Here is a 27,017-nt window from a genome sequence, read left to right on the forward strand (position 1 = left end):
CTATAAACTCCCCTTTCAGTTCTGTTTTTGCTGCATCCCCAAGGTTTTGGTATGTCATGTTTTTGTATGTCTCCATGTATTTTTATTTCTTATTTGATCCAATAATGCTTAATCTCCATATATCTGTGATTTTTATAGCTTTCTTCTTGTAGCTGATTTAGAGTTTCATATTGTAGTGGTCCAAAAAGATAACTGAAACTTGTTTTATGTTCCAACATATACCCTTGAGAGTGTTCCATCTGAAGTTAAGAAGAATGTGTATTCTGTTGCTTTTGGATGGAATGTCCTGTACATATCTAATAAGTTCCTATGATCTATTGTGTCATTTAAGGCCTGTATTTCCTTGTTAACTTTTTGTCTATATGATCAATTCATTAGTGTAAGCAGGATGTTAAAGTCTTCTACTATTATCGTGTGGCTGTCAATTTCTCCATTTAGGTCCATTAATAATTGTTTTCTATATTTTGGTGCTCCTAAGTCAGGAGCAATATTAATGAATATTAGGTCTTCTTGAAGATTTGTCCTGCTGACTATTGCATACTGTCCATCTGTGTCTCTTGGTACCTTTTTTGGCTTTAAGTCTACTTTGTCTGAATAAGTATAGCAACACATGCTTTCTTTTGGATAGCATTTGCTTTAAGTATCGTCTTCTACTTCTTTGCTTTGAGTCTGTTTGTCTTTGGACCTGAGATGTGTCTCCTGATGGCAGCAAATAGGTAGGTCTTTTTCTGTAATCCACTCAGCTACTCCGTCACTTTTGATCGGTGAGATCAATCTGTTTACATTTACGGTAATTAGTGATATATAAGGACTTACTACTAATATATTATCTTTTGTTTTCTGATTGCTCTATATCTCCATTGTTACCTTTTATTTGTTTCTCTATTTTAGCTTAGTGGTTTTCTATAATGCTTTTCTCTGCCTCTTTTTTTATGTTTTGTCTTGTGATCTAGATTTTTGTTTTGTGGTTACCTTGAAATATATATAAAACATCACACAGATAAAATAGTCCTTTTTATTCTGATAACATCTTATCTTCACTTATCTACACAAATTCCATCCTTTTCCTCCTTCCCGTAAGTTTCTGTTGTCATAAATTCTTCTTTTTTGTTGTGTCTGTTACTAAATTGAAGTAGCTATAATTACTTTTAATGCTTTTCCCCCTTTTTAATCTTTATGCTGTAACTGTTTAAAACCCTACTCTGTAAGAGTTGCAATTTCCTGATTCTGTGTTTACTGCCTTACTCAAAGATTTGCGTATTTTTCACTCTTTCATTTCCAGCAGAAGAGTTCCTTTATATATTTCTTGGAAGGCAGGTTGTATGGTGGCAAACTCCCTCATTTTTCATTTGTCTGGAAAAGCCTCCATTTCTCCTTCATATCTGAAGGAGAGCTTTGCTGGATAGATTATTCTTGGCAGGCAACTTTTATCTTTCAATATTTTGAATATGGCATTCTACTCTCTCCTGGCCTATAGTATTTCTGCTGAGATATGTGATGATAGCCTAATTAATTTCCTTTGTAGGTTATTGTCTTATTCTCCTGGCTGCCTTTAGAATTTTTTTTTTTTAAATCATTGACTTCTGGCAGTTTTAGTATAATGGTGTCTTAAAGAAGTTTTCTTTCCATTGAGATAATCAGGTATTCTATTAGCTTCTTGTACTTGTTTAAGTTCAAGTCCAGATCCTTCCCCAGGTCTGGGAATTTCTCACCTATTTTTTTCTTTAAATTGGCTCTTTGTCCCCTTCTCCCTCTCTTTTCCTTCTGGGATACCATTATCTTTATGTTGCCCTTTCTAATGGAGTTGGATAGTGCTTGGAGACTTCCTATGTATTTATTTGTTTATTTATTTATTTTATTCCCTCTCCTCTTTCACTTGAATATTTTTTTATTTCTATCTTATAGCTAGTTAATTCTCTCTTCCATATTTTCTGCTCTATTTCCAATGCTTTCTAATGCATTATTCATCTCATTTATTCAGTTCTTCAGCTCCAGAATTTGTTCAGTTCTTTTTTTGTTAAAGTACTTCTGTTCATTAATTGTACTCCTGAGCTCACTAATCTGCCTGACTTTTCACTGATTTTCTTCATGACAGCTATTTTGTATTCTCAATCATTTAGATAACAATCTTCTGTGACTTTCACTTTGGTTTCTGAAGAATTGTCATTTTCTTTTTGTGGTACCAGGTCATCATGATTATTCATGGTGCTTGATAGATTGTTCCCCTGCCAGTGCAGGTGAGCTTCATTTACTTTAACAATTCCACAGATAGGTTATTTAGAGGCCTTTCTTTTGTTTTCTGGTAGGTAGCTATACAGAACAAAGTTCTAATTTCCCTTACCTGAGCTGGCTATAGTTATATCCAAGAGCCAGCAATTTCCACCTTCTACTATATATGCCAGAGGTGTTGCAGGTGCACTCAACACTGCTGCTTGTGCCTCTGGGGTGACTGGTACCTTGATGCTGTCACTATCACTGCAATCATGGGTTTTGCTTATAATCATGAGCATCACCAATGGAATCACCAAGATGGCATGTGACCATGATGTTCCAGTCTGGGTGTTGGGTACTGCCACCATGGTGAGGGGATAAGGTGGAGCAGGAGAGCCAGGGTTGCAAGCCCTACCACACTGCTGCCCAGTTCCCCATGGCTGCTGGCATCACTGTGGCGAGGAGGCTGAAGTCCTGTGCATTGCAGCCACTGCTGCTATCACACTCTCTGGTGGTTCCAGCACTGCCATAGCAGGGTAAGAGAGCCAAAGCCACACGTGCTAACGCAGCTTCTGCCTTTCTTTTCCTTCTCAGGGTCTGTGGTATGGGGCGAGAGCTGCGGGCTTAGCTGCCATGGCTAGGGAACCAAGGTCATAAGCACAATTCCTGCCATTTTCCTGGTTCCAACTTCCCTATGCATTCAATCCACCCACTTTCAGATGTACCGATGTGTGGATCTCTTAGGCACCCAATGTGTTGAGAAAAGGAATTTTTGTTGAGTTTTAGATGTCCCACTAGTTATGGCTTGGAGGGAAGAGGCAAAGCAAGCATTTCACTTTACCATGATACTGATAACACAATTTTCCTTTTTATGTGATCTTATTGTTTGGTTTCTGTATCAGGATTATGCTATTTAGTAGAATTATTTAGAATACTTTCCATTTTCCTTATGTTCTATAAAGACTTATCTGTTATTTCAAGGTGATAAAGGAAAAAACTTTTATTGTATATTTAGACACACATTTAATTGGCCATATATAATCCTATTTTGGTCAGTTATAATTTTTATCTTACTATTTTTATATTTTTATTGTATTTTTTCCATTACCATTTATTCCCTTTATACTCTTTCCCACCTCTACTCACACCCCTCTCCCTGCAAATATAATCTTTAGCTTATTCAACTAGTACATAAAACTTTAACTGACAATAAAATCTGATGTTACACATGAAATCAGCATGCTTGAGAATTAGCAAAGTTTTGGTCTAATGTAAGCAGAACTTTTGCTTTTTAGTTGTTAGAACACAGAAATTCTCAAACTGACAGTATCTTACATTTTATAGAAGACAAATTTTTAAAAATATGGGCATGGTCTTGAAGTGTATGTTGCAAAACAATTCAAACAATGTCAAAAATACGTGTTCCCCAATGTCTAAGTCACATTAGAAAGCAGATCAAAGATAAGGAAATCTTATACCTTCCTATTATAATAAAATACCAACTCACTTTTGATTTAATTGTTTGAATGTGTTGTTCCACTTCTTCAATGTCTTCAGTGTTTTCTAAACGTTCATAAGCAGCACTTCTAGTGCCTTTTATCAGATTTAAAGGTAATGCCGACATGCCATAGGCCTAAAAAAAATTAAAATATTATTTAGTAATATTTAATAATATTTAGTAATATTATTTTAAATATACTATACACAATTTTCACATTAAAATGTCATTAAAGTAATTAGAGAAACAGTAAGCAATTGTAAAGGGGTACAGTCACTGAAGAACACAGTATATGGGAGCGAGTCATGATTATATGGCTTCATCAATGCTCCTGTCTATTTCCCACTTACAGAGCTATAGCTGTAATACTAACAATTCTTGGGACAGGTACATTTATTCCTCAAAGGGCAAGTTGCACAGTTAATGTACATGTAATACTTTATCAAAGAGATCAATTATAAGTTCAGGCTAATCAGAGGTAAAAACAGTGTGAATTAGTAAAAACAATTCACAAAATTATTTTCTATGGGAAAAAGCAATGTTCTCCAAGCATATATAGTAAATCCGTAGTAAAATGTAAGGATTTTAATAAAAATGTTATTTCATTAGCATACCAATTATCTGTATACACAGCTGTATATATAACCTATTTAAGAGTTCTAAATATTTATAATCAATCTTTTTGCTAAATATTTTAAATATTCCTACAAGTAATTTTTACTATTATTCAGCACAAAGAACAAACATATTTATATTACCCAAATCTGTATTAGCCATTCCCAAATGATGAGTTTTTTATTGGACCAATTAAAAACAATGGCAATTGCCACGTGACCATTATTTAAATCATTATTGACCTTAAATCTCTGTAAGCAAAATTGACAACTATTGCCTACTGTTGCAGTGACAGGGTCTGGAGCAGATACAACATTATGTATTGAAATATCTTTCATTTCCTCTGGAGCACACAGCCAAACTACTTTAGCCAGTCTCCCTTGCTTGTTATTCTGTGTTGGATGGATTTGGGTCTCAAAATATACCAACCTGCGTACTCAATACTATTTCCTTAAATATCTGTTACTCTAGGCAATATTCACAATGTGGTCTTTACCTTTTTAATCTTTTATATTTGTTAGTTTTTATTAAAACCTTTTTCAGTTATACTTAACATGTAATATTATATTAGTTTCAGATATACAACATAGTAATTTGCATAGACATTTATGTAACTTACAAAGTGATCACTTCAGTAAGCTATACTCATCTGACACTATGCATAGTTATTACATTACTGATTATACTCCCCATGCTGTACCTTACATCCCTGTGACTGTTTTTATAGCTGGTAATTTATATATCTTAATCCCTCTCCCTTTTTACCAATCTCATCTGGCAATGATCAGTCTATACTCTGTATCTATGAGCTTGTTCTCTGTTTTGTTTGTTTATATTATTTTCTATATTCCACATGATAGTGAAATCATATGGTACTTGTCTTTCACTAACTTATTTCACTTGGCATAATACTCCCTAGATATATCAATGTTGTCTCAAATGGCAAATTTCATTTTTTATGGCTGAGTAATGTTCTGTTCTATATAAGTACCACATCTTGATGGACACTTACTGTATCCATACTTGCTTATTGAAAATAATGCTACTATCAACAGGAGTGCAAATGTCTTTTCAAATTAATGTTTTGGATTCTTTGGATAAACACCAAAAATTGGGATTGCTGGGTCCTATGATAATTCTATTTTTAATTTTTTGAGGAAAACCCCACACTGTTTCCATGGTGGCTGCATTCCCACCCAAAGTGCATGAAGATTCCCTTTTCTCTACAACCTCCCAGCACTTGTGTGCTGATTTATTGATGACAGCCATTCTGGCAGGTGTCAGGTGATACAACATCGTACTTTTAATTTGCATTTATTCCCTGAAGATCAGTGATGTTGAACATTTTTTCATATATCTATTGGCCATTTCTATGTTCTCTTTGGAGAAATGTCTATAGGAATGTGTGTGTGTGTGTGTGTGTGTGTGTGTGTGTGTGTGTGTGTGTGTGTGTGTGTTTTACATTGTAGGAGTTCTTTAAATATGTTAGATATTGACCCCTAATCAGATGCATCATTAGCAAATATCTCCTTCCATTCAGTATGTTGCCTTTTTGTTTTCTTATTGTTTCCTTCACTGTGCAAAAACTCTTTAGTTTGATGTAGTCCCAATTCTTTATTTTTTCTTTTTTTTCTCATGTCTGAGGAGCAAAGTAGCCATTAGTTAGAGCCCACTGTCAAATACAAGATCATCTAAATTCTGTTTCCATTTCTGTTTTTCTATTTCCAATTCTGTTTCCATTTTCTATACTGGTTTCCAAAGTGATCTGTCTCCAACACCCAAATCAGATTATGCCATTCCTTTAAATAACATCCTTTATAATTCCCCAGGACTAATAAGGGTAGTCTTCAGAGTGTGCTGAGCAGGTGTCTTTAGGGCCACTACAGAAGAGAGGAAGGCAAGCAGTGTGTGACACAGGGACCTGCTGCTCCTTTTCCAGAGCAAATCTACTTTGTTCATCTACATTTTTACATAACAGAATTTCATCTAAGATTGTTTGGAAAGCTATTTAGCATTGTTTTTCAGTGAAAGGTAAAATTACTGGTCTTGTGAATAGACCAATTATCTAATCCTGGCATACAAACCCCTACCTACCAACTGTATGTCATACTTCTGCAACTGTTTGCTGTTCTTAAAACACACCTATTTTATACAACTTCAGGCTTTATCCAGCATCCACATTTTAGTATTGTACATGCAGTGCCCTCATCTAAAATGCCTATCTTCTCAGCTTACTTCATTAGCAAATTTCAATGCCCTTCAGGCTCAGCTTAATTACACCACATCTGGAAGCCTTCCTTGACTTGTGTATGTGCCTTACTTATAAATCGATTACAATATACAACATTGTATATCAACATTATTGGTCCAGGTAATTGTTTTATCACTAGATCTACCAAACTTGGCCAATCAGAATCACTTGGAAAGATCTTTAAAATACAGATTCCTCAGCCACACTAGTAACAACTGCAGTAGACAATTTGGTATGTAAGTACTAGGTCTCAATTCTTTTTTCTCCTACCTTTATTCCAAGAACAAATATTTATTAAATTAAAAATAATTTCTCTGAGAAGATAATATTTAATCAAAACTCATTAAAAAGGATTTCTTTATTCATATGAACCTATTTCCTTACATGAAATTTATATATCAGAAAGCTGAACAGGAGACTTCCAGCCAAGATGGAGACGTAGGTAAATACACTTTACCTCCTTGCACAACCAAGGACAACCTGTTGTCTTTGAAGGACAACAACAAATTTAAAAACAAAAAATAACCAAAACTGCCAGAAAATAGAACTGGGTGGAAGTCGGAACCAAGCAGTTAAAGAAACATTCATTCAGACCAGTAGGAGGGATAGAGATGAGCAGCTGGGGTGAAGAGGATGAATGGCAAGGCAGCAGCTAGAGGACCAGTCAAGCAAGGTGGCAGTTGGCAGACTGGGTGGTCCCACGTTTGCATGAGGATATACCAGGAGGAATAAGTGGGGAGCAAGACAGTCCGCACAACCCAGGGTTCCAGTTCAGGAAAAGAAAGCCTCAAAACACCTAGCTATAAAAACCTGTGGGGGTTGCAGTGGGAAAAACTCTCAGCTTCACCGAGTTTGTTGGAGAGACCCACGGGGTCCTAGAACGTACACAAACCCACTTACCCAGGAACCCAATTTGCTTGATTATAGCGGCAGAAGTGACTGAAAGCCTGAAAGCCAGCTGCAAGTTGAAGAAGTGGCATTGTTCCCTCTTGGACCCCTCCCCCATATAACAGCACCACCATGCAGTGATGTGGGTTGCCCAGCCTGGCAAATACCTAAGGCTCCACCCCTTACTATGTACCAGATGAGCCATGACAAAAAAATATGGCCCAAATGAAATAACAGATAAAAGCTCCAAAAATTGAACTAAGTGATCAAGAGATAGCCAACCTATCAGATGCAGAATTCAAAACACTGGTAATCAGGATGCTCACAGAAATGGTTGAGTACGGTCACAAAATAGAGGAAAAAGTGAAGGCTATGAAAAGTGAAATAAAGAAACCACTTTATTTTTGTTCAGGGAACCAACAGTGAAGGGAAGGAAACCAGGACTCAAATCAATGATTTGGACCAGAAGGAAGAAATAAACATTCAACCAGAACAGAATGAAGAAACAAGAATTTTAAAAAATGAGGAGAGGCTTAGGAACCTCCAGGACATCTTTAAGCATTCTAACATCTCAATCATAGGGGTGCTAGAAGGAGAAAAGGAAGAGCAAGAACTTGAAAACTTATTTGGAAACATAATGAGGAGAACTTCCTCAATCTGGCAAAGGAAATACACTTCCAGGAAGTCCAGGAAGCTCAGACAGTCCCAAAGAAGTGGGACCCAAGGAAGCAAACACCAAGGCACATCATCATTACATTATCAAAGATTGAAGAGAAGAAAATCTTAAAAGCAGCAAGAGAAAAGGAGACAGTTGTCTGCAAAGGAGTTCCCATATGACTATCAGCTGATTTCTCAGAAGAAACCTTTACAGGCAAGAAAGGGCTAGAAAGAAGTATTCAAAGTCATGAAAGGCAAGGACGAATATCCAAGATTACTCTATCCAGCAAAGCTATCATTTAGAATGGAAGGGCAGATAAAGTGTTTCCCAGATAAGGTAAAGTTAAAGGAGTTCATCATCACCCAGTGCTTATTACATGAAATGTTAAAGGGACTTATCTAAGAAAAAGAAGAAGATCAAAACTATGAACAGTAAAATGACAATAAACTCACAACTATCAACAACTGAACCTAAAAAAAAACAGCCAACAACAACTAAGCAAAGAACTAGAACAGGAACAGAATCACAGAAATGGATACCATATAGAGGGTTATCAGCAGAGAGGGGGAGGGTGGCAGATGGGGGAAAAGGTACAGGGAATAAGAAGCATAATTGGCAGGTAAAAAATAGGGGGAAGTTAAGAATAGTACAGGAGATGGAGAAGCCAAATAACTTATATGTACAACCCATGAACAGGAACTAAGGGGGACATGGATGCTGGTGGGAGAGGGAGTGCACAGCAGAGAGGAATAAAAGGGAGAAAAAATGGGACAACTGTAATAGTATAATCAATAAAATCTATTTTTTAAAAAGAAAGCCGAACTGAATTCCTAAACAGCCCAATGTTAATAGCTCAAAATTAACTCAAAGACTTAATTTTACTTTTTTAAAGATTTTATTTATTTATTTTTAGAGAGGGGAAAAGGGGGAGAGAAAGAGAGAGAGACACACACATCAATGTGTGCTTGTCTCTTATGTGCCCCCTACGGGGGACCTGGCCTGCAAGCCAGGCATGTGCCAGGCTGGGAATTAAACTGGTGACCCTTTGGTTCATAGGCTGGCACTCAATCCACTGAACCACACCAGCCAGGGCTCAATGTAAAATATTTCAGAAAAGAAAAATATGTCCTTGATAATTAATACCTTCGGGTAACATGGGATCAGAATTCAGCACCTTTTTGTAAATTTTTAATTGTCTCAAGAGAGCAAGTGAAAGAAAGTAGACATTGTTTTGGTTCCCTAGCTTTTAGCTTGTTTTTGGATTTAATGTTTAAGTTTCAATAATTATCAGGAAACTTAACTATAATATTTAGATTACAATAAGCTTGATATAGCATATTATACAAAACATTTCATCTTCATTGATACAACTTCAAGATCTTGAAACAACAACCTTTTAAATTTAACCACAGAATTCTTTGGGAAAAAAATGTATGAAAATATCCTATTCAGAAAAAAACTTTTATTGCTTACTACTGCCCTCTAGTGAATTACTAGAAAATCAACAAGGCTGAAGAGATGATACTACTTAAAATGCTTTTAAGTTGCCCATAGTTGCCTTCATTTTGTTTTAACTTCCAAATATAAATCACCACCTGTATTTTAAAACCCAAGATATTTTGAAAGCATATATATATATAAACTACAAATATTTATAATACCTTCTTACACTGTCAAGTTTAAAACAGCACCTTTTCCCTACATATCTCTCCTCTAGAATGATGGTTTCCACCTATGTGCCTTGGATTATTGCAAAGAAGGAACACCAGGAAATGTCTTTAAACCAAATGTCTTATATGTCCTTATAACACCTATGATTCAAGTACATGTATGCCAATGACTAATGAAACAATTCATTTAACATGTACTCAATAAGATTTCCCTCACACATATTTACTGATTCTAAGACATGTATTTTCTCACATTTAACATCAGTGAAATTTGAATGCATCTTATAATCACTGGCTGGGCAGAAGTCATGACATAGTTGTTATTACCTGCACATTTACAAATTTCATCAGCTGGTTATAAAATAGTTACTTCTTTGGTTGAATTACATTCTTTTCTGGTAAAAGTACTGCCACTTAAAAAGATTTTTAAGATATTACTAGGGTTTGACATTGAAACAAAATGTTAATGTGTTGAGGAAAAATGAACAAAAGAGCAAATAATTAAGCAAATATTCACTGAACAATGAGTATAATTCTATGTTTTCTCACAAAGCAACAGTCAAGAATTTTATGAGCTTAAGAAAGGAAGGTACAGAAAATAGAAGCCATTTTGCTACTTAGGTAAATGCAAAAAGATAGCTTTTCACATTGCGAAATAAGAAACAACTACAAAACAACAATGAAAAAGCTTAAATTTATACAATGGATATGTTAGCAGCTTCAAAGAAAATCTCAGACACAAGAGCAGAGCTCACAAGAAAAGCTGTGTCATCACTTCTCTGGATAGCATAAAAGATAATCTTGTATAATAAATACATGAATAACTAATTCAAAAAAGTGATTCAGAAGCTTCACATTCTAGATGTCAAGATTTAGGAATACATTTCCAATATATTTCACTTATATTTTCCTTGTTTTATATGCAGAAGAGTGAAGTATTCATATAAGTCTAAAAACTCACTAAATATAAAACAAAAATTATAAATTAAAAAAAAGCATGGGCAGGGATCTTTTCTTTATAGTGATACATAAAACATAGATGCATCTTACAACCAGTATCACAGACTCAGTGAAACACAGTATCACCTGGAAGGCTGAGAAATTTGACTTTTAAAAGGGATTAGCGTCTTTAAAGATTACTGAGAACCACTGTTGTCTTTATTTCTATTTTTGAATCCTTAATGTATCACTTTTTCTTTAATCCACTAATTTACAGTTTATGTAAAATATATATAAACCTATACACACCAATAAAATTCATAAATATCCCAAACTACAGGTTCCTTTTTTTACTGATAAGTGTATGTAATAAAAAGTTCAGTAGTCACTGCTTCTATAAGTACCTCCTTTGGTCCACATATTGCATCTTTTCATAAAAATATCATTATTCAACATTTCTCCACCTGACTGCACCAAAAAATTTAAGTATCTACATAAATATCTGTACCTAACAGGGTTTTTTTAATTTAAAAAGTAGAAGATTCTCCTTCAATTTAAACTGAAAATAATAGGAGGGCTAATATGTTTGACATCATTGTTCTTTTAAAATTGTGTGGCCAATTATTTGGCTATTCCTTAAGACATGGTTCAGTGGATATAATCTTGGTAAAATTTAAATAATCAACTAGTTTATAAACTAAACAATACTTATCTAAGAAATTGATATTCAACTGGCATACAATACAAAAACATTTCTAGTTTCAATACTAATAGTTACAGATTCTATAACAGACATGATTTTACCTTTAATAATTAATTCTTTGTACTTAGGGTCAAAATATGTTAAATATTAACTTCCCACTTTGGGTCCCTTTATTAAAATGAATCCTCATCTACTTCCCATGAATATGTACCCTGTTCCATGATCCACCATGAAAAGTTCAATTCTCAAGCTTTCATTGTATATAACAAGTTAGGAAATAATAATTAGAACTATTAACCACTTATCTATCTATAATAAAACCATTTACCTATAAACAGTTGATTTTCAACTAGTTTTAAATAAAGTTTACATATTTTTAGCCAATTTTTACAGATGAAGGAGCTGGGGTTCAGATATTAGATTTTACATCAAGACACTCAGGACTAGGGTGCTCAGCTATACACGCCATGTTGCCCCCCTTAAACAGAGTCTCCTCTAGCCTACCCTTCTTCCTCTCTACACATGGGCCAGACTATGGGTTGGTAACAAAACATTCCTCCACTGAGTTCTGGGCATATCTTGCAGTGTTCTTTAAACAATGTTGATCTGTCTTTCCACACATACCCAAGTAACTACCATCCAACTGTGCATGCCTCTTTGACTTATCTTTTCCTAATAAACAGTTTCACTGATCTAGATACAACTGCTGTTAGCATCTGGTTTACTTTATCTGCAAGAGGAAAGAGGTGGGAACTTAACTTTGAACCATAGGGAAAGTGAATGAATATTCAACAATTTGAGCTCCTAGTGACTACTAAATGGACAACAGATTCCAAGACTTGGTGAACTGTTTAATTAAATCTTTACAACCTTATTAAATATTATTCTCATTGTAGCAATGAGTAAATTTAGATGGTAAAGTAGTTCAAAGGACCCATGGACTTAAGAGAGATCGACACTTAAATTTAAGCCTCTCCACTAAAAAGGATGTAATTTTATTCCTTATTAAATATATAACTCCTAGGTAGTTTGATCTTGATATGCTGTTACACTGGCCCCTCTCCCTTGGTTTTAGGTCGTAAGTGGCACCTCCCTACCTGGTTATCCCGTCCCCATCATAAGATTTTCTGATTGCTTTATCAATGTCCTTCAGCCCAGCCCTCTGCATTCTAGAAAAGTAAAGCTCTTCTAGGGATACCTTGACTAAGTATAATTATTTGGTTCAATTGATTATTTAAATGATAATTTTCACAGTTTCAATTAATATAAATTATGGTATTACTTTGAAATATACATATCTTTACAATGATAGTGTTCCTACAAGAAGATCTCTTCCAAAGATTTTTAATAATTTCACATTTTTCTCAATCCCACTTATCACCCACAGCTTATTTATTTAGAGCCACCAGAGTAATACTGTTAAAATGTTAGTCAGAGCCTATTGTTTTCCTATTGAACACCTTCCAATGGTTTCTAATCCCAGTCAAGATAAAATTCAAAATCCTATAAGGCTCTACATAACATGGCCTCTGGTTATTTCTCATCTAAACTTCAGTCATTCTTCCCCTTGGTAACTGAGCTCCAGCACATGGGCTCTGCCTCCTTGCTATTATCTGAATACAGCACACAAGAGCTCACCTCAGGATCCTGCACTCACTCTTCCCTCATAGCTAGCTCTTTCATTTTACTCAGCTATCTGTTCAAATGGTGGAAAAACCACTCCTGATCTTTACAGCAGAATCAGCCTCCACTATTGCCTATCCCCTAATGCTGCCTTATTTTTCTTCCTAGCATCTACCACTTCACTATAGGGAAGCAATTCTCCATGGGTCTCTTTTTTCTGCACATCTTACAAGTCAGACACTAACTGCCCATTTTTTTTTCCTGTAATATCTTTTCAAGGATGTTTGTACTGCAAATAGCCTTGAAAGACAAAGATAACATCTTCCTCAGGAGCAAAGAGCACGGGTGTTTACTGTCTATTATAAAAGATTCAGCATCCCTAAACTCAAAGTTCCTTTCTTCTGTGATTGAGAATCACATAAAGTGATTCTCAAATTTTAACTAAAAAAGCTTCATTTGGTGTTCTTCACATTGCCCCCTGGGAAAAGGGACAACATGAAGAAAATGCTTATCTTATGGCTCCTGCTGCTGTGATAAGTAATGCAAAGTTCTTTGTTTCTTACATCTTAGGCCAGCATCAATGAACCTGTAGCAGGCTACAAGTAGGGTAAAAACTCAGACCCTTCATACTTCTTGATATTGACCTTCCATATTGGTTTCCTCTTTTCCATTCTTTTTCCTCCTAATGTTTTATCAACTGCTATATATTCATTTCTCCTTTAGTTTTCAAAGCACTTTTACAAACAGTATCATCTGCCCTTCAAAATCCCTGAGAAGCATTTTCTATCCCCATTTAATAGGGAAGACACTGACCTAATAGGTTAAAAGACAAACCCCAAGTTCATCATAACAAATCTGTCACAGAATAGTAATTACAGTCCAGGTCTAACTTTTGATTTGTTATTAGCTGTTGATTGCTTCTTAAAAGACAAATAACTCAGGTGCTATACACATATTCTGTGACACAGGAGGGTAATTACCCAGATAACAGGTGGCAAATTCCTTGTATAATAATACATGGAAAAAAATAAAATTGACAATGAGTAACAAAACTGAGTGCCCAACTAAGCACCAGAAATATATTAAAATGCATGTATTTTAGATTTCATTATAAATTATGACACATGATTATGTAAAAAAAAACTAGATTCTATTATACTAGTAGCCCATTTCTTTTATGTGTAAAGGAAGATATATTAAAATAATATCAAAAAGGAGCCCTGACTGGTGTGGCTCAGTGGATTGAGCATAGGCCTACACACCAAAAGGTCACCAGTTCGATTCCTGGTCAGGGCACATGCCCGGGTTGTGAGCTAGGTCCCCTGTTGTGGATGTGAAAGAGGCAACTGATAGATATTTCTCTCCCTCTCTTTCTCTCTCCTTTCCCCTCTCTCTAAAAAAATAAAAATAAATAAAATATTTTTAAAAATATCAAAGAGGTTTTTATTAAAACCAGTATTTTCCATCTTTGCAAGAATCAAGAACATTCTAAACATAAAATCTATTATTCTGAAAAGACTCCAGATAATTTAAAGCTTCCTGCACAACTCTCTTTGGGAGCTAGGTAATGAAGCATTTATTACTGGCTTTTTCTCTATAATTTGAGCCAAAAATCTCAAAGAACAGTCTATATGCAAGTTTATCAGGCTATATAATTCTTACCTCTCCATTTCTAGGAAGATTGAAAAGAAATCAGTCTCCGAGAGTGTAAGATTGGATTCCAGAGAAATATCAAGCTATGTAAAATATCTGATTTTAAAAGCCTTATAACCCCCAAGTAGGATAAATCTACTGAACCAGTAACAGATAATGATCTACAGTTCAGAGTTCTAATATGCTTATAAACCACCGAATCTATTAGTGCATAGTATATAACCTTCAAGGTTCATGAGTTATAACATTTGTTTCTCAATATTAAATCTCACAAATACAGATAAAATGATTGTGACTTAGTAGGTAAAAATTAACCCTCTTCTTAAGTAAATGAGAAAAATAAAGAAGGAAGCACTAAAATATTAAAGAAAGAAACAGGAATTAAATTCAATACACAGTGGGGAAAAAGTAGGTTTACAGTTGTTTGTATGGAAAGTATAAAAATAAACAAATAACAATACAAGAATAAACTTCGTCTTATATACTGTCAACTATAAGCCTACTTTTGCCCCACTCTGTATATGACTAAGGTAAAAATAATTGCTTCATAAAGTGATTCTCAAATTTTAACTAAAAAATCACCATAATATAATACTTACTGTGTAAGTTATAGCTGCCAACATTCCAATCAAGGTCAGAGAACTAATGGAAAATGACAAGGCAGCTAAACCATCTGCAAAGGAAAAAAAAAAAAACACTTAAAAAAGTAGACATATACTCTTCAAATGTTTATATGTAACAAATCAGTATAAAAATGTTCAAAAGGTTACACATTTTGAAACAATAAACCCAGGCCCTGGCTGGTGTAGCTCAGTGGATTGAGCGCAGGCCTGTGAAACAAAGTATCATAGATCTGATTCCCAGTCAGGGCATGTGCCTGGGTTGCAGGCCATATTCCCAGTACGGGGTGTGCTAGAGGCAACGACACATTGATGTTTCACTCCTGCTCTTTCTTCCTCCGTTCCCCATCTCTCTAAAATAAATAAATAAAGTCTTTGAAAAAAAAAGAAATAATAAACCCAATATGTAGTCCTTCATCCTTGAACTGGTAAAAGGGAGAAAAGTATTTTTAAAGGGCTCTTCACAAACTGATTTATGAAAGATCTTTCAGACTAAGATTTTCTTTCCTTCACCTCTTAAAATTAAAGAGGAATATTACTCATTTTTGAGCCTAAAGTGAAATTAGCAAAATATTAGGTACTCAAAAGGTAGCAAAAAAATTTCAATTTTCTGGTCTCTTTCAATGGCAGACCATGAGAAATAACATTACAGAGGAAAGCCACTGACCCTGACCCCTCAATCTCGATCCTCCTAGTTTCTTTATTACGAATTGTCATATAAGTGTTTAATATATAGCTTAAAACTAAAATCTTAAAACGTTTATTTCACTTTTTAACTTGAAAGGAGATAACCTACCCACCTGGCAGGAAAAAACAAACAAACAAACAAACAAACAAACAAATAAACAGAAACTAGAAAAACAACACCAAAACAGAAAAACTATGTTAACAAGTTAGATTTCAGAAATCAAAAGCCAATGAATGAAGAGCAGGGGTGATACTTTCCAACAAATATACCAAATTATGCAATAAAATACTATGCAAATTTGAATGTTCTTAAATGGGAGTAATACTAATTTTTTGAACTGATCTAGTTAAAATGTAGGCTCTGTGGAACTAAATAAAAATCTGCCTACCCTAGTGAATCAATATGAACCATTTCATAAATAATACTATAAAATTAGAATAATCTACCTTCTTAAAACCCACATTTCAATTTGTATATAACATTTACAGAGAGCATATTAACACATTCACAAATGATGTGAGGCAAATTTTTAAGCCTTAATTTTTTTAAAACTATACATATTACATTTTATCAAATCAAAGACATTGATGCTATTATTTTCTTGATCCTACTAGGAATATGAACAGAAGGGATTCATGTGACTATGAGAGGTCTGGCATTTGGCTGATAGGAATTTTAAGATATTTACCATCACATATAAAATACATCCCCAAATGAAGGATATAAAAATGTGAAAAAAATGCATGTTAGACTTGATAAAATGGAGTTTTGTGATATCATATTCAGCCAATTTAAAGTTAATGTCACTAATAGTGGTAAGCAAAATATACTCTAGGATATGGTGTTAAGGTTTAATATTAAAAAATAATGTTAAGACTAAAGAGAATGATATTACAGAAATTATAATAATGTTACCTATATAATCAGTGACTCAAGTTATACTGATACTCAAAAACTAGGATAACTTATAGAAAAATATTTAGGGCAGAAGAGTAGAATAACTATTCAAGAGACCTGAAAGAGTTAACTTCAAGAAAAGAAGCAATTTCTCAGCAATAGGATCAGGTGCATAAATCCTGACAATTCGGGATTACTAGATGCCAGGCCTGTTATCCTTATTCTTGCTGGTATCAGCAAGATATTAATGGACCACAATTTACAAGATGAAATCTTAAGTGGAAAGCAAGACTATTAAGAAGTTGTACAACAAGGACTCCAAGACTTAATTTAGTCATTGTTTAATACTGTATCTACATAAAGAAAGAAATGCTGATTGAAGGATGTATGGTGCCTATAAGAAATAAAAAAGCAACAAAAATTCTCAGCTTGTTTAGAAAACAAATATTCTAGTTTTCTTTAAAAATAAGTTATGTTCAAATGCACATAAAATTCTGAGTAATAAGTACACACTCTTATTTGATATCAGTTTCTAATGCCAACTGTATTTTTCAATGGGTGAACAACTTCCTTAACCTAACCTCCCGAACCTATTTGGCTGTCCTCTAAAACCTCAGGTCATGTTGATTAAGTAAAGAAATCTTCAGCAGGCTGACCAGAGGGGAGAAGGGTGGGGATAACGAGGAAAAGGGTGAAGGGTTTACAAGGACAAGTATAAAGGACACATGGACCATAACATGGTGGGGTAGAAACAGGGGAGGGAGGTGGAGAGGACTGGAGTGATGGGGGGGAGGAAGAAAACTGTACTCGAACCATTTAAAAAAAAAAAGAAGAAACCTTCTAGAAAAGCAATTGCAAAATGTTTTGATGAGGTAAATCAATAAAATATTAATTCACAGGAAATTTCTGCCACTTATAAACAATTAATCATGATCAAATAGCAATATAGGGCTCTTCCACAGGGTTTATAAATATTTTAAAAAAACAATTATCTAGCACATTTCTTTAAAATATTCTTCTAACCCTGGCTGGTGTGGCTCAGTGGATTGAGCTTTGACCTGCATGCAAACCAGAAGGTCGCAAAGGTCACCAGTTCCACTCCTAGTCAGGGCACATGCCTGGGTGGTAGGCCAGGTCCCCAGTTGGGGGTGAGCAAGAGGGAACCAACTGATGTATCTCTCACACTTCGATGTTTCTCTCCCTCTCTTTCTCCCCTCCCCTATCTCTCAGAATAAATAAAGTATTTTTCCACATTATCCAAAACGAATTACAAACTGCAAAGTAATTATATCTTCACTGTTAAAATATTTTGAAGATATTTTATCAACAAAGTAAAATGAAGAAGTCAAGAGATTAGTTACGTAAGAGCTACATGACTAAAAGTGAATCCTAACAACATAAACTTCCTAATTTGTCTAGAGTACTTTTGACTACAAATTGAAAAAATTTTCTATTTTTATATATTTTTAAGAATTTATTTATTTTGTAGAGAGAGGAGAAAGGAGGGAGAAAGAAGGAGAGAAACATCAATCAGTTGCCTGTCACATGCCCCCAACTGGGGACCCACCACCCAGGCATGTGCCCTGACCATGAATCGAACCAGTGATCTTTTTGGTATGCAGGCCAGAGCTCAATCCACTAAATCACACCAGCCTGGGCTGAAAAATTCTTAACAAAGCAAAAATAGGCTACTCAAAAAGTCCCAAGGGTTGTAAAGTATGAATTATTATGGATTTCTTTTTAAAGAATACTTACGACTGCTTCCAAGTTCTTCAAACAAGAACTTCACTTTTTCCCACTCTGTGGAATTTTTGTTATTGGGAACATTCAATGGAACAAAAGCACTACAAAGGAAAAAATAGCTCTGTTTAATAGTTTTTAAAAAGATAAAAGATCAAATAAAAAGACATAGTCTGAAACTCAATTTTTAGTAATTTTGTTAAACAAACTTTCCCCCCAAAGGTATTAGCAAACCAAATCTGTACCACATAAAGAGGGTGTGAAAAGTTTCTTACCTATGTGTTTACTGTATCACAAATTTGTTTGAATAGTTTTATTACTGAATTCAGTATAGTATCCTTTGTAATACTATTTAATTTATTTTCCACACTCAAAAATATCCTGAGAAGGAGCCATAGACTAAAGGTGGTCAAAAAGCTCCTTGGCATTAAAAAGATCTCTGTATTAAATCAGGAAAACAGAATATAAATATATGTAATGAGTTCAATATATTTATATGCACAGAAAAGAATAGAAAGGAAATATATCAAAATAAACAGTAAATATCTCATTGTGAGATTAGGGATGATTTTTACTTTCTTCTTAGTATTTTTCTGTGTCTTGCAAGATTCTACCTAGTACACAAAATGAAAGTAGTTTCTATTTATTTTTCAATCCACCAGTGAAGGGGGACCATCGTAATAAAACAGATAGCTGGCTTCCTAGGATTGCTGTAGGAGCTTAGACTGGGCAAAAATGGAAGGGAAGGACAGAGGAAGATACTATTTTCTAGCTCAGAAACTAGAAGACAGTCAAGACATTAAGGTAAAGGGCTGAGTATCCCTTAGATTGTAAATGTAGACAGTCAAAAAGGAACATAAGAAGTAACTCTAATGCTACCTTTCTTCAACCTAATTTTAATTGTAAGCAAAGCAGTAAGGTCTATCCTCTTCTGTAAAGAGGAAATAATGAATTAAGTTCAACAATACCTTAATGGTTAAGGATTCTCACTATAATAAAATTTGTGTGGTAGAAAGGTATAGATATTTTCTTAATCATAGTCCTTCTTGAAAAAATGAATAGAGTATCTCAGCTTTCAAAAACACACGTTAGATCAAGATAAGAATTGGAGGCTTATAAAACTATAAATTGCTTTTATACTCCTGAAAATAGTAGAACTGAAAACTACTTAGTAAAAATATTTTACACCCAATCTGACTCAGTGAATAACCTTAATACAGATTATTTCTTCAGGAAGAGACAAAGGAAAGCCTAATAAATTTCAGTAGATATGAAAGTATAATAATTCAAGTATAATAGGATTTTCACCTCCTACACTCAGTCACCAAATCATATTTATCTTCCAAATAGCTTACCTGTCTCTTCCTCTCTGCTCTTTGCAACTACTTGAGTTGAGACCCTCATCACTCACTTGAACTAGTACAATGATTACCAAACTGATTAGGTAATGGTTACCTAAATGGTCTTCCTGTCTACCATTTATATTTCACTTCTCCAACTCAGCTCCCAAATGACCCTTTCAATGAATCATTCTTCATAGTGTCGTAACTCTTAAAACAAATTCATATGTATTTACTTTCATGATTCACACTTGAAAATACATACACATCTTCGTTGTCCTTCAACTGCCAAGCAGGATAAAAGTCAAAATTTCTTAAACATTACTATGTCATAGTCTGTCATTTGTCCACACAAATGCTTTAATTCTGCACATATTCAGCCTCTGTTACTGTATGTTATGGATTTAACTGGGTCCCTTACTAGCAGAATGCATATGCTGAAGCCCTAACCTCCAGATGGTAGTATCTGGATATAAGGCCTTTAAGGAGGAAAAGTTAAATGAGGTCATAGGGTAGGACCTCAGTCTAATGGAACTGGTGCTCTTATAAAAGAAGGAGATACCAGATGGCACTTCCTCTCCCCAAGTGGCAGCACAGAGAAAAGGTCATCTGAGGACACACTGAGAAGGTGGCTGTCCACCAGCCAGAAACCCAACTTGCCAGCACCTCTATCATGGACTTCTATCTAGTCTCTAGAACTGTGAGAAAATAAATGTCTGTTGTTTATGCCAGTTTAAGCGGACTAATACACTATACATGCTATTCATCTTTTTTCTTCTAGTCTGCTAACTCCCACTCCTTTTTTAATCCAAATATTACTTCCACTTAGGTCTTCCCTGATTCTGCAAGGCAGAATTCCTACTGCAAGAGTAGAAACTTACTACTCCACCATAAACACCTGGTATCTATCTCTTATTAGAGCACTTAAATATTGCAACTCAAGTTATGTGCGTCTCTACCCACCATGAACATGAAGGCCAGAGACCACAACCCTAAGACCTTGCCCAACACCCAATACACAAGTGCTCTAAAAATGTTAGCTGCACTAGTTAATTAAACCTAGAACACATTTGTGCCATTAAATTACCTTCTGTTTTAGCAAAACTATATCATTTAACAAAAACTAGGAATATGTCATCTTCAAGAAAATTACAGGAAATTTAGTCAATCACTTAACCTAAATGTTTACCTCTTTCAAATATTTACATATGTTAATGGGAAGAACACTATCCTGGATAACCAAAACACTATAATCTTCTATTCACAAACTTCAGACTGTGAAATAAATACAGGAATACACATATCCTCCCCCTGTGTCAGTGACGGAGCTGATGCCTCCACCTCAAATACCATTGAGAAAATAGAAGTCAATCAGAGAAGAATGCTCATTTGTACACAAAACCTATGACCTACCTGCACCTTTTTTCATTTTTATCCCTCTTATAACAATAGAGGAAATATCCTCCAACCTGAATCAAAGCCTTGCACCTACAAGGGTGCTTTGGATGCCATTCCTTCTGGCCTGTTACATACTGATAACCAACATTCTCACTTCAACTGCAAAAGGATCCTGGTAATGAGAAAGCCAGGAGGAGATACAGGGAGTAACATCTGGCAATCATTGTCCTATTTCTCATACTTTACAAAACATAAAACTTAGTGTAGATAGATATTGCTATTGGAAGAGCATAGACTAAAATTTGAGTTTCCTAATGCCTGGATCTGGAGACATACTCAGTATCTCTTCCTGAATGCCTATAAAACTTACCATGAACCAAACTAGGCTTTTGATATTCTCCACCAAACCTACTCCTCCTTCAGATTTGCCTATCTCAGGTGATGATGGCTTCGCCCTTCCTACATACTAAAGAATTTGGCCTAGCCTAAAAAGAGGCCTGAATTTTGCCTGTGGTTCTGAGAGTTAAACTGCACCATACCTGATAAGGAGTGTCTTCCTGTAGGGCACAGGCAGGTCACACCCAATCTTAGGTACTGGGACACAAAAACCAACCACGTGATTTAGGGTGGGAAGATTAGATCAAGTGGCATCAGCTGACCAGGAGGCTAAGATAACCATGCAGACAATCAATAAATCAGACATGCCTGCATAACAGCATCCTAATAAAAATTCTGAGCACCAAGGCTTGTGTGAGCTTCCCTGGTTGGCACTAGTAGGTGCATATTGTCACAGGTCGATGCCAGAAAGGTGGCATGTGCTAAGAATAAAAAAAGCTTTATATTTGGAATCCTCCCAGACTGTGTCCTATGCATTTCTTCTTTTAGTTGATTTTACCCAATATCCTTTTTATCTGTAACAAATAGTAACCATGAGTTTAATTGCCTCCAGTGAGTTCTCTGAATCCTTCTAGAGGATTATCAAACCTGAGGGTGGTTTTACAAACACCTCAAAATTGCAGTTGTTTATCAAAAGTAAGAAAAGTGTTCCTCAGTGTCCCAGGTTCGATTCCCAGCCAGGATATATGCTTGGGTTGCAGGCCATAACCCCCAGCAACTGCACATTGATGTTTCTCTCTCTATCTCTCTCCCTTCTCTCTCTAAAAATAAATAAATAAAATCTTAAAAAAAAAAAGTGTTCCTCAAACTTTGTAGTTTGGCTAGATCCATATACATTCCCAATTCCTCTTTCTCTCAGGCCTATCAGAAAATCTTGCCATCTCTCTCTCCAAATTACAGGCACAAACAAATTACTACTGCAACCATCATGGCTTGCCTAGGTTATCACAATAGCTTTCTAACAGATCTCCTGTTTCTACCCTTACCCCATAAAGACAAAATCTCAAAACACTACCCAGAGATCCTTTTAAAAGGTCAGATCATGTCACTCAATTACAAAAACCCCTCCAATAGCTTCCCAGCTCCTTCAGAAAAAATGTCAAAAGTCTTTACAACAGCCTCCAATGCCCTACTAAATTTGGCAGCTCTAGTAACCTCTGACCGTACCTTCAGCTACTCCATCATTCCACTCCAGCTACACTAGTTTCCTCACTTTGTTTTGAACATACCAGACACTGTCCTGCCTAAAAGCGTGTACCTTACTCTTTTCTCTGATTAGAATGCTCTTTCCCACACATATGTTCATGGTTCCCTCCCTTCCTTCAAGTGTCTTCTCAAATACCACCCTCTCAGCATTGTCTTCACTACAATTTCATACCCCAACACTATTTTTTGTTTATTTTCTTTCTCTGCCCCGCTAACTCTGTCCTGAAAGTATGTTCCATGGGAGGAGTTGTCTTTTCTGTTAACTGCTGTTTCACCAGCACCTTTTACAGTGTCTGAAACATAATAGGTACACAATAAATATACGGAAAATAAGTGAATGTTACAGTGCTCAAAATGTCTAGTCAAACTTTTGCTCCTTGTTATTAGTGTATTTGCAAGGAACCAAAAGGTGCTGTCTTCACTTTTAATATATTGTTTCTAAATAAATAAATATCATCTACAGAATCAGTTCAAACTTACTAGGATTGTGCAAAATGTAAATTTTGTAAATGAGAACTGAAGGGGATTTCCCATTAAAAAAAAGACCAGCAAATTTCAGAATAAACTTCAGTATTCCTTTTGTTTCAGACAGACATTCTGGTCATTGTAAAGATGTATGGTTTTATTAATGGTTTTTAGTCATGCTCTAAATCAGGAATCGGCAAACTACTGACTGTCTGTGTTTGCAAATAAAGCTTTATTGGAACTCAAGTCATGTCATTTTGTTTATTTATTGCCTGCAACTACTTTAGAGCTATGAGAGGAGAGTTGAGCAGTCGAGTAGCCACAGATAGCACATCAACCTCTAACCTAAAATACCTACTATCTACCCTTAAAGAAAAATTTGCTAATCTCTGTTCTAGATAATTTAGGTTTACAGACAAGCGATCTCCACATAACAAAACAAATGAACATAACTAGATTTAGTTTTCTTTAAAAGGCCAAAAATGACTTTTAAAAATATATTCGATAGCTAAAATAAGTGGCAAAACCACTAAAAAGTGTCCTTTCAAAAAGTACTTTTTCATGACACATGCAGACAGGCAAAGAACTGGAAATATGCCTTGAGTACAAGACACCAGCATTCTAAGAATTCCTAGAACTACAAAAAGTTACTGCCCAGTTTTATTCCCATCATGGATTGTATTCAATAAGTGAACATTTTCTTTTACTGAAACTTCTAAGACGAAATATTAAACAGAAACTTTAAAAAACTTATTAGCACCTCATGAATTTCCTAACATAAAAAAGAATCAAGACTTATTTTAAAAAGAATAAATGTCTTATATTAAAAAAGACATGTTTTCCAAAGAGAAAATTTTAAATGTACTAAAAATGTGCAAAACTTTATTAACATTAGAATGAAGTAAAGGAAAAAGAACTAAGGAAAAAACTCATTGAAAGGTTAATTCAACAATTTAAAAACTGATATGTCAAATCTAAAAAGATGCACAGACAAGCATTTTCATCAAAGTATTGTTTATAAAAATGGGACAATTGCAAGCATCATAAATGTGCAAGTAATCACCACTAAAAGATCAAATAAATTGTTATATCCTAAGGAAATGCAACACAGAAAAAACTGACAGATCTACATTATTCTGAAAAGATGCCTACCATATTTCAACAAGTAATTATCAAAAATTATATAAAATATAATCACATTTGTGTAAAATTACAACATGGAGGGTATATGTATGGGTGAGGGGCACTTGCATATACCTTGACACACAGAAAATGTCTAGATAAAACAATATGAGTAAAAAGGTTATTGTAGTTACTGCTTGGCAGTGCCATAAAAGGTGCTGTGTTCACTTTTTTACATTGTTATATTGTTTTTTTTCTTTTTTTTATTAAAATAATGCTATTTTTATGCTCAGGGGGAAAAAATCGACACTTACCCAATTAAAAGGAGGAGTGCACAAATCACAGCAAACCCCAATGTATATTTAAGTGCTGTCTTAATTTGCTAGATGGCAAGGGGAGAAAAGTACACCATTTAGTAAGATCTTTAACATATAATAGCATTGCTACAACATAACAGTATTTTCACATCAAGTGTATACTTATATTCCCTCTGTAAAGTTTCCCTTGTTAAAAAAATCTTAAATTTTAAAGAAAAATAATGCATATGCCACATCTTAAGTATCTTTGCAAACTACATTGGACTTAAAATCTTTTCAATGGGTAGACTTGTGAAAAGCAGTACACTTATAGCATAATTAATTCTCCAATAGACAGCTTTGTTAAAATTACTAGAATATTTAATAAAATATTCCCCCAAACAGGATGCAATCAGAATCCATAATATCCTCACCCTGTTTGGGAGAATAATATACATGTATGTATACATTATATTTAAAATGTGATCTATATATTTATTTAAATAAAGTATATTTTAAAACACAGAAATATATAAAACATATTATCATAGTGGGACTGTTCTAAAAACTTTACATATGTTAACTCATTTCATTCTCACAATAGCCCTGAAATAGATGTTCTCATCCCAAACTTAACTTAGAGAAGTTGAGGCCCAGAGAGGTTAAATAATTTGCTGTAAGTCACATTATCTGGTAAGTGATTAAACAAGAACCTGAAACCAAGAACTCATATCTTTAAAATCTGTGTTTTACTTTGTGCCCACAATGTAATGCAAATATAAAGAAAAACACAAGCTGAACATTCTAAATATGGAAGAAAAGTAATCTCAAAGAAGTTGTTAAATCAGTTACAAAAAACTATTTGTTTCTCAGCCTACTGAAGTCTCTAAAAATGACCTTTTAAAAGTTAAATTCATACCCTGGGTGGTGTGGCTCAATGGATTAAGCACCAGCCTACAAACAAAGAGTCACTGGTTAGATTCCCAGTCAGGGCACAAGCCTTGATGGCAGGCTGGGTCCACATTTGGGGGTGTGTGAGAGGTAACCACACATTGATGTTTCTCTCCTTCTCCTTCTCCCTCCCTTCCCCTCTCTCTAAAAATAAATAAAATCTTTAAAAAATTTTCTTTAAAAAAAAGTTAAATTCATAATTCATGTGATAAATTCTTGTTTGCAGAGGAGTTAAGATAGTCTTTAGGGAAAAAAATCATAAAGTAAAGGTAAGGAGGATCTTAAGATCAACTAAAGAGCTGGAGAAGATGCACTTTAGAAAAGTGAATTGAGAGAGTTTATATCTCATGAAGTTTAAACATTAAATGTGTATTCAGTAACTTCACATTACATGCACTGGGTTTTCAAATACAGAATTGAATGGTTATCTGCAAATAATAATTTTGACTTTCTTTATAAATATTTAAACATGTTATTTTTTTTCCTCAAACAAATTATGCTGATTACCACTCTGGGGATCATTTAAAATATTGTTGATGTACTTGCTCCTGATCTCAATGCAAATGCTTTAAGGTTTTAATAAACATGATTAAGCCTAATACTGTCCTTTGAGTCAATATATTTGTTTTTATACTTAAATACAAAACACAAACATGGCATAAGGCAAATTCCTCTAACTCAATAAAAAGACAAAACACATTTTATTCTTTTTATGCTGCTATTCTCCCTTAAATTGGAAAACAATGTTCAATTTTGGCAAATACCTTTCCACATACAATTTATTCTTTGATCTATTAAGTTACTATACATTAATAGATGTGCTTCTCAGCTGGTGCGGCTCAGTGGGTTGAGTGCCAGTCTACAAAACAAAGGGTTGCCAGTTCGATTCCCAGTTGGAGCACATGCCTGGGTTGAGGGCCAGGTCCCCAATAGGGGGCATGAGAGAGGCAACCACACATTGATGTTTCTCTCCCTCTCTTTTTCCCTCCCTTCCCCTCTCTAAAAATCAATAAATCAAATCTTAAAAAAAAAGAAAAATTAAACTTTAAAAAAATTATATAAATGTGCTAGTTCTAAACCACCCATGCAAACTAGAGATAGGTCCAACTAAGATATACTTTATTGATGTATTTTTAAAATACCCTTGCATTTGATTTGCTAATATTCAGTTAAGATGTTTATACCAATA

The 27,017-nt window shown here is 34.7% G+C and overlaps 1 protein-coding gene across 1 annotated transcript in view; it reads right to left on the bottom strand.

Moving 5' to 3' along the window:
- The window catches only part of LMBRD1 (LMBR1 domain containing 1), a 102,681-nt gene that overhangs the window by 40,679 nt on the left and 34,985 nt on the right, over positions 1–27,017 (bottom strand). The window contains exons 5-8 of the mRNA XM_045843262.1: positions 24,896–24,963; positions 18,670–18,758; positions 15,309–15,382; positions 3,719–3,844 (exon numbers count right to left, since the gene is read on the bottom strand). Coding sequence (XP_045699218.1) covers positions 3,719–3,844; positions 15,309–15,382; positions 18,670–18,758; positions 24,896–24,963 — 357 coding nt within the window. The remainder of the gene's footprint in view (positions 1–3,718; positions 3,845–15,308; positions 15,383–18,669; positions 18,759–24,895; positions 24,964–27,017) is intronic.

Source organism: Phyllostomus hastatus, unplaced genomic scaffold, assembly GCF_019186645.2.
Source record: "Phyllostomus hastatus isolate PE091 unplaced genomic scaffold, TTU_PhHast_1.1 phas_contig_40, whole genome shotgun sequence".
Classification (NCBI taxonomy): domain Eukaryota; kingdom Metazoa; phylum Chordata; class Mammalia; order Chiroptera; family Phyllostomidae; genus Phyllostomus; species Phyllostomus hastatus.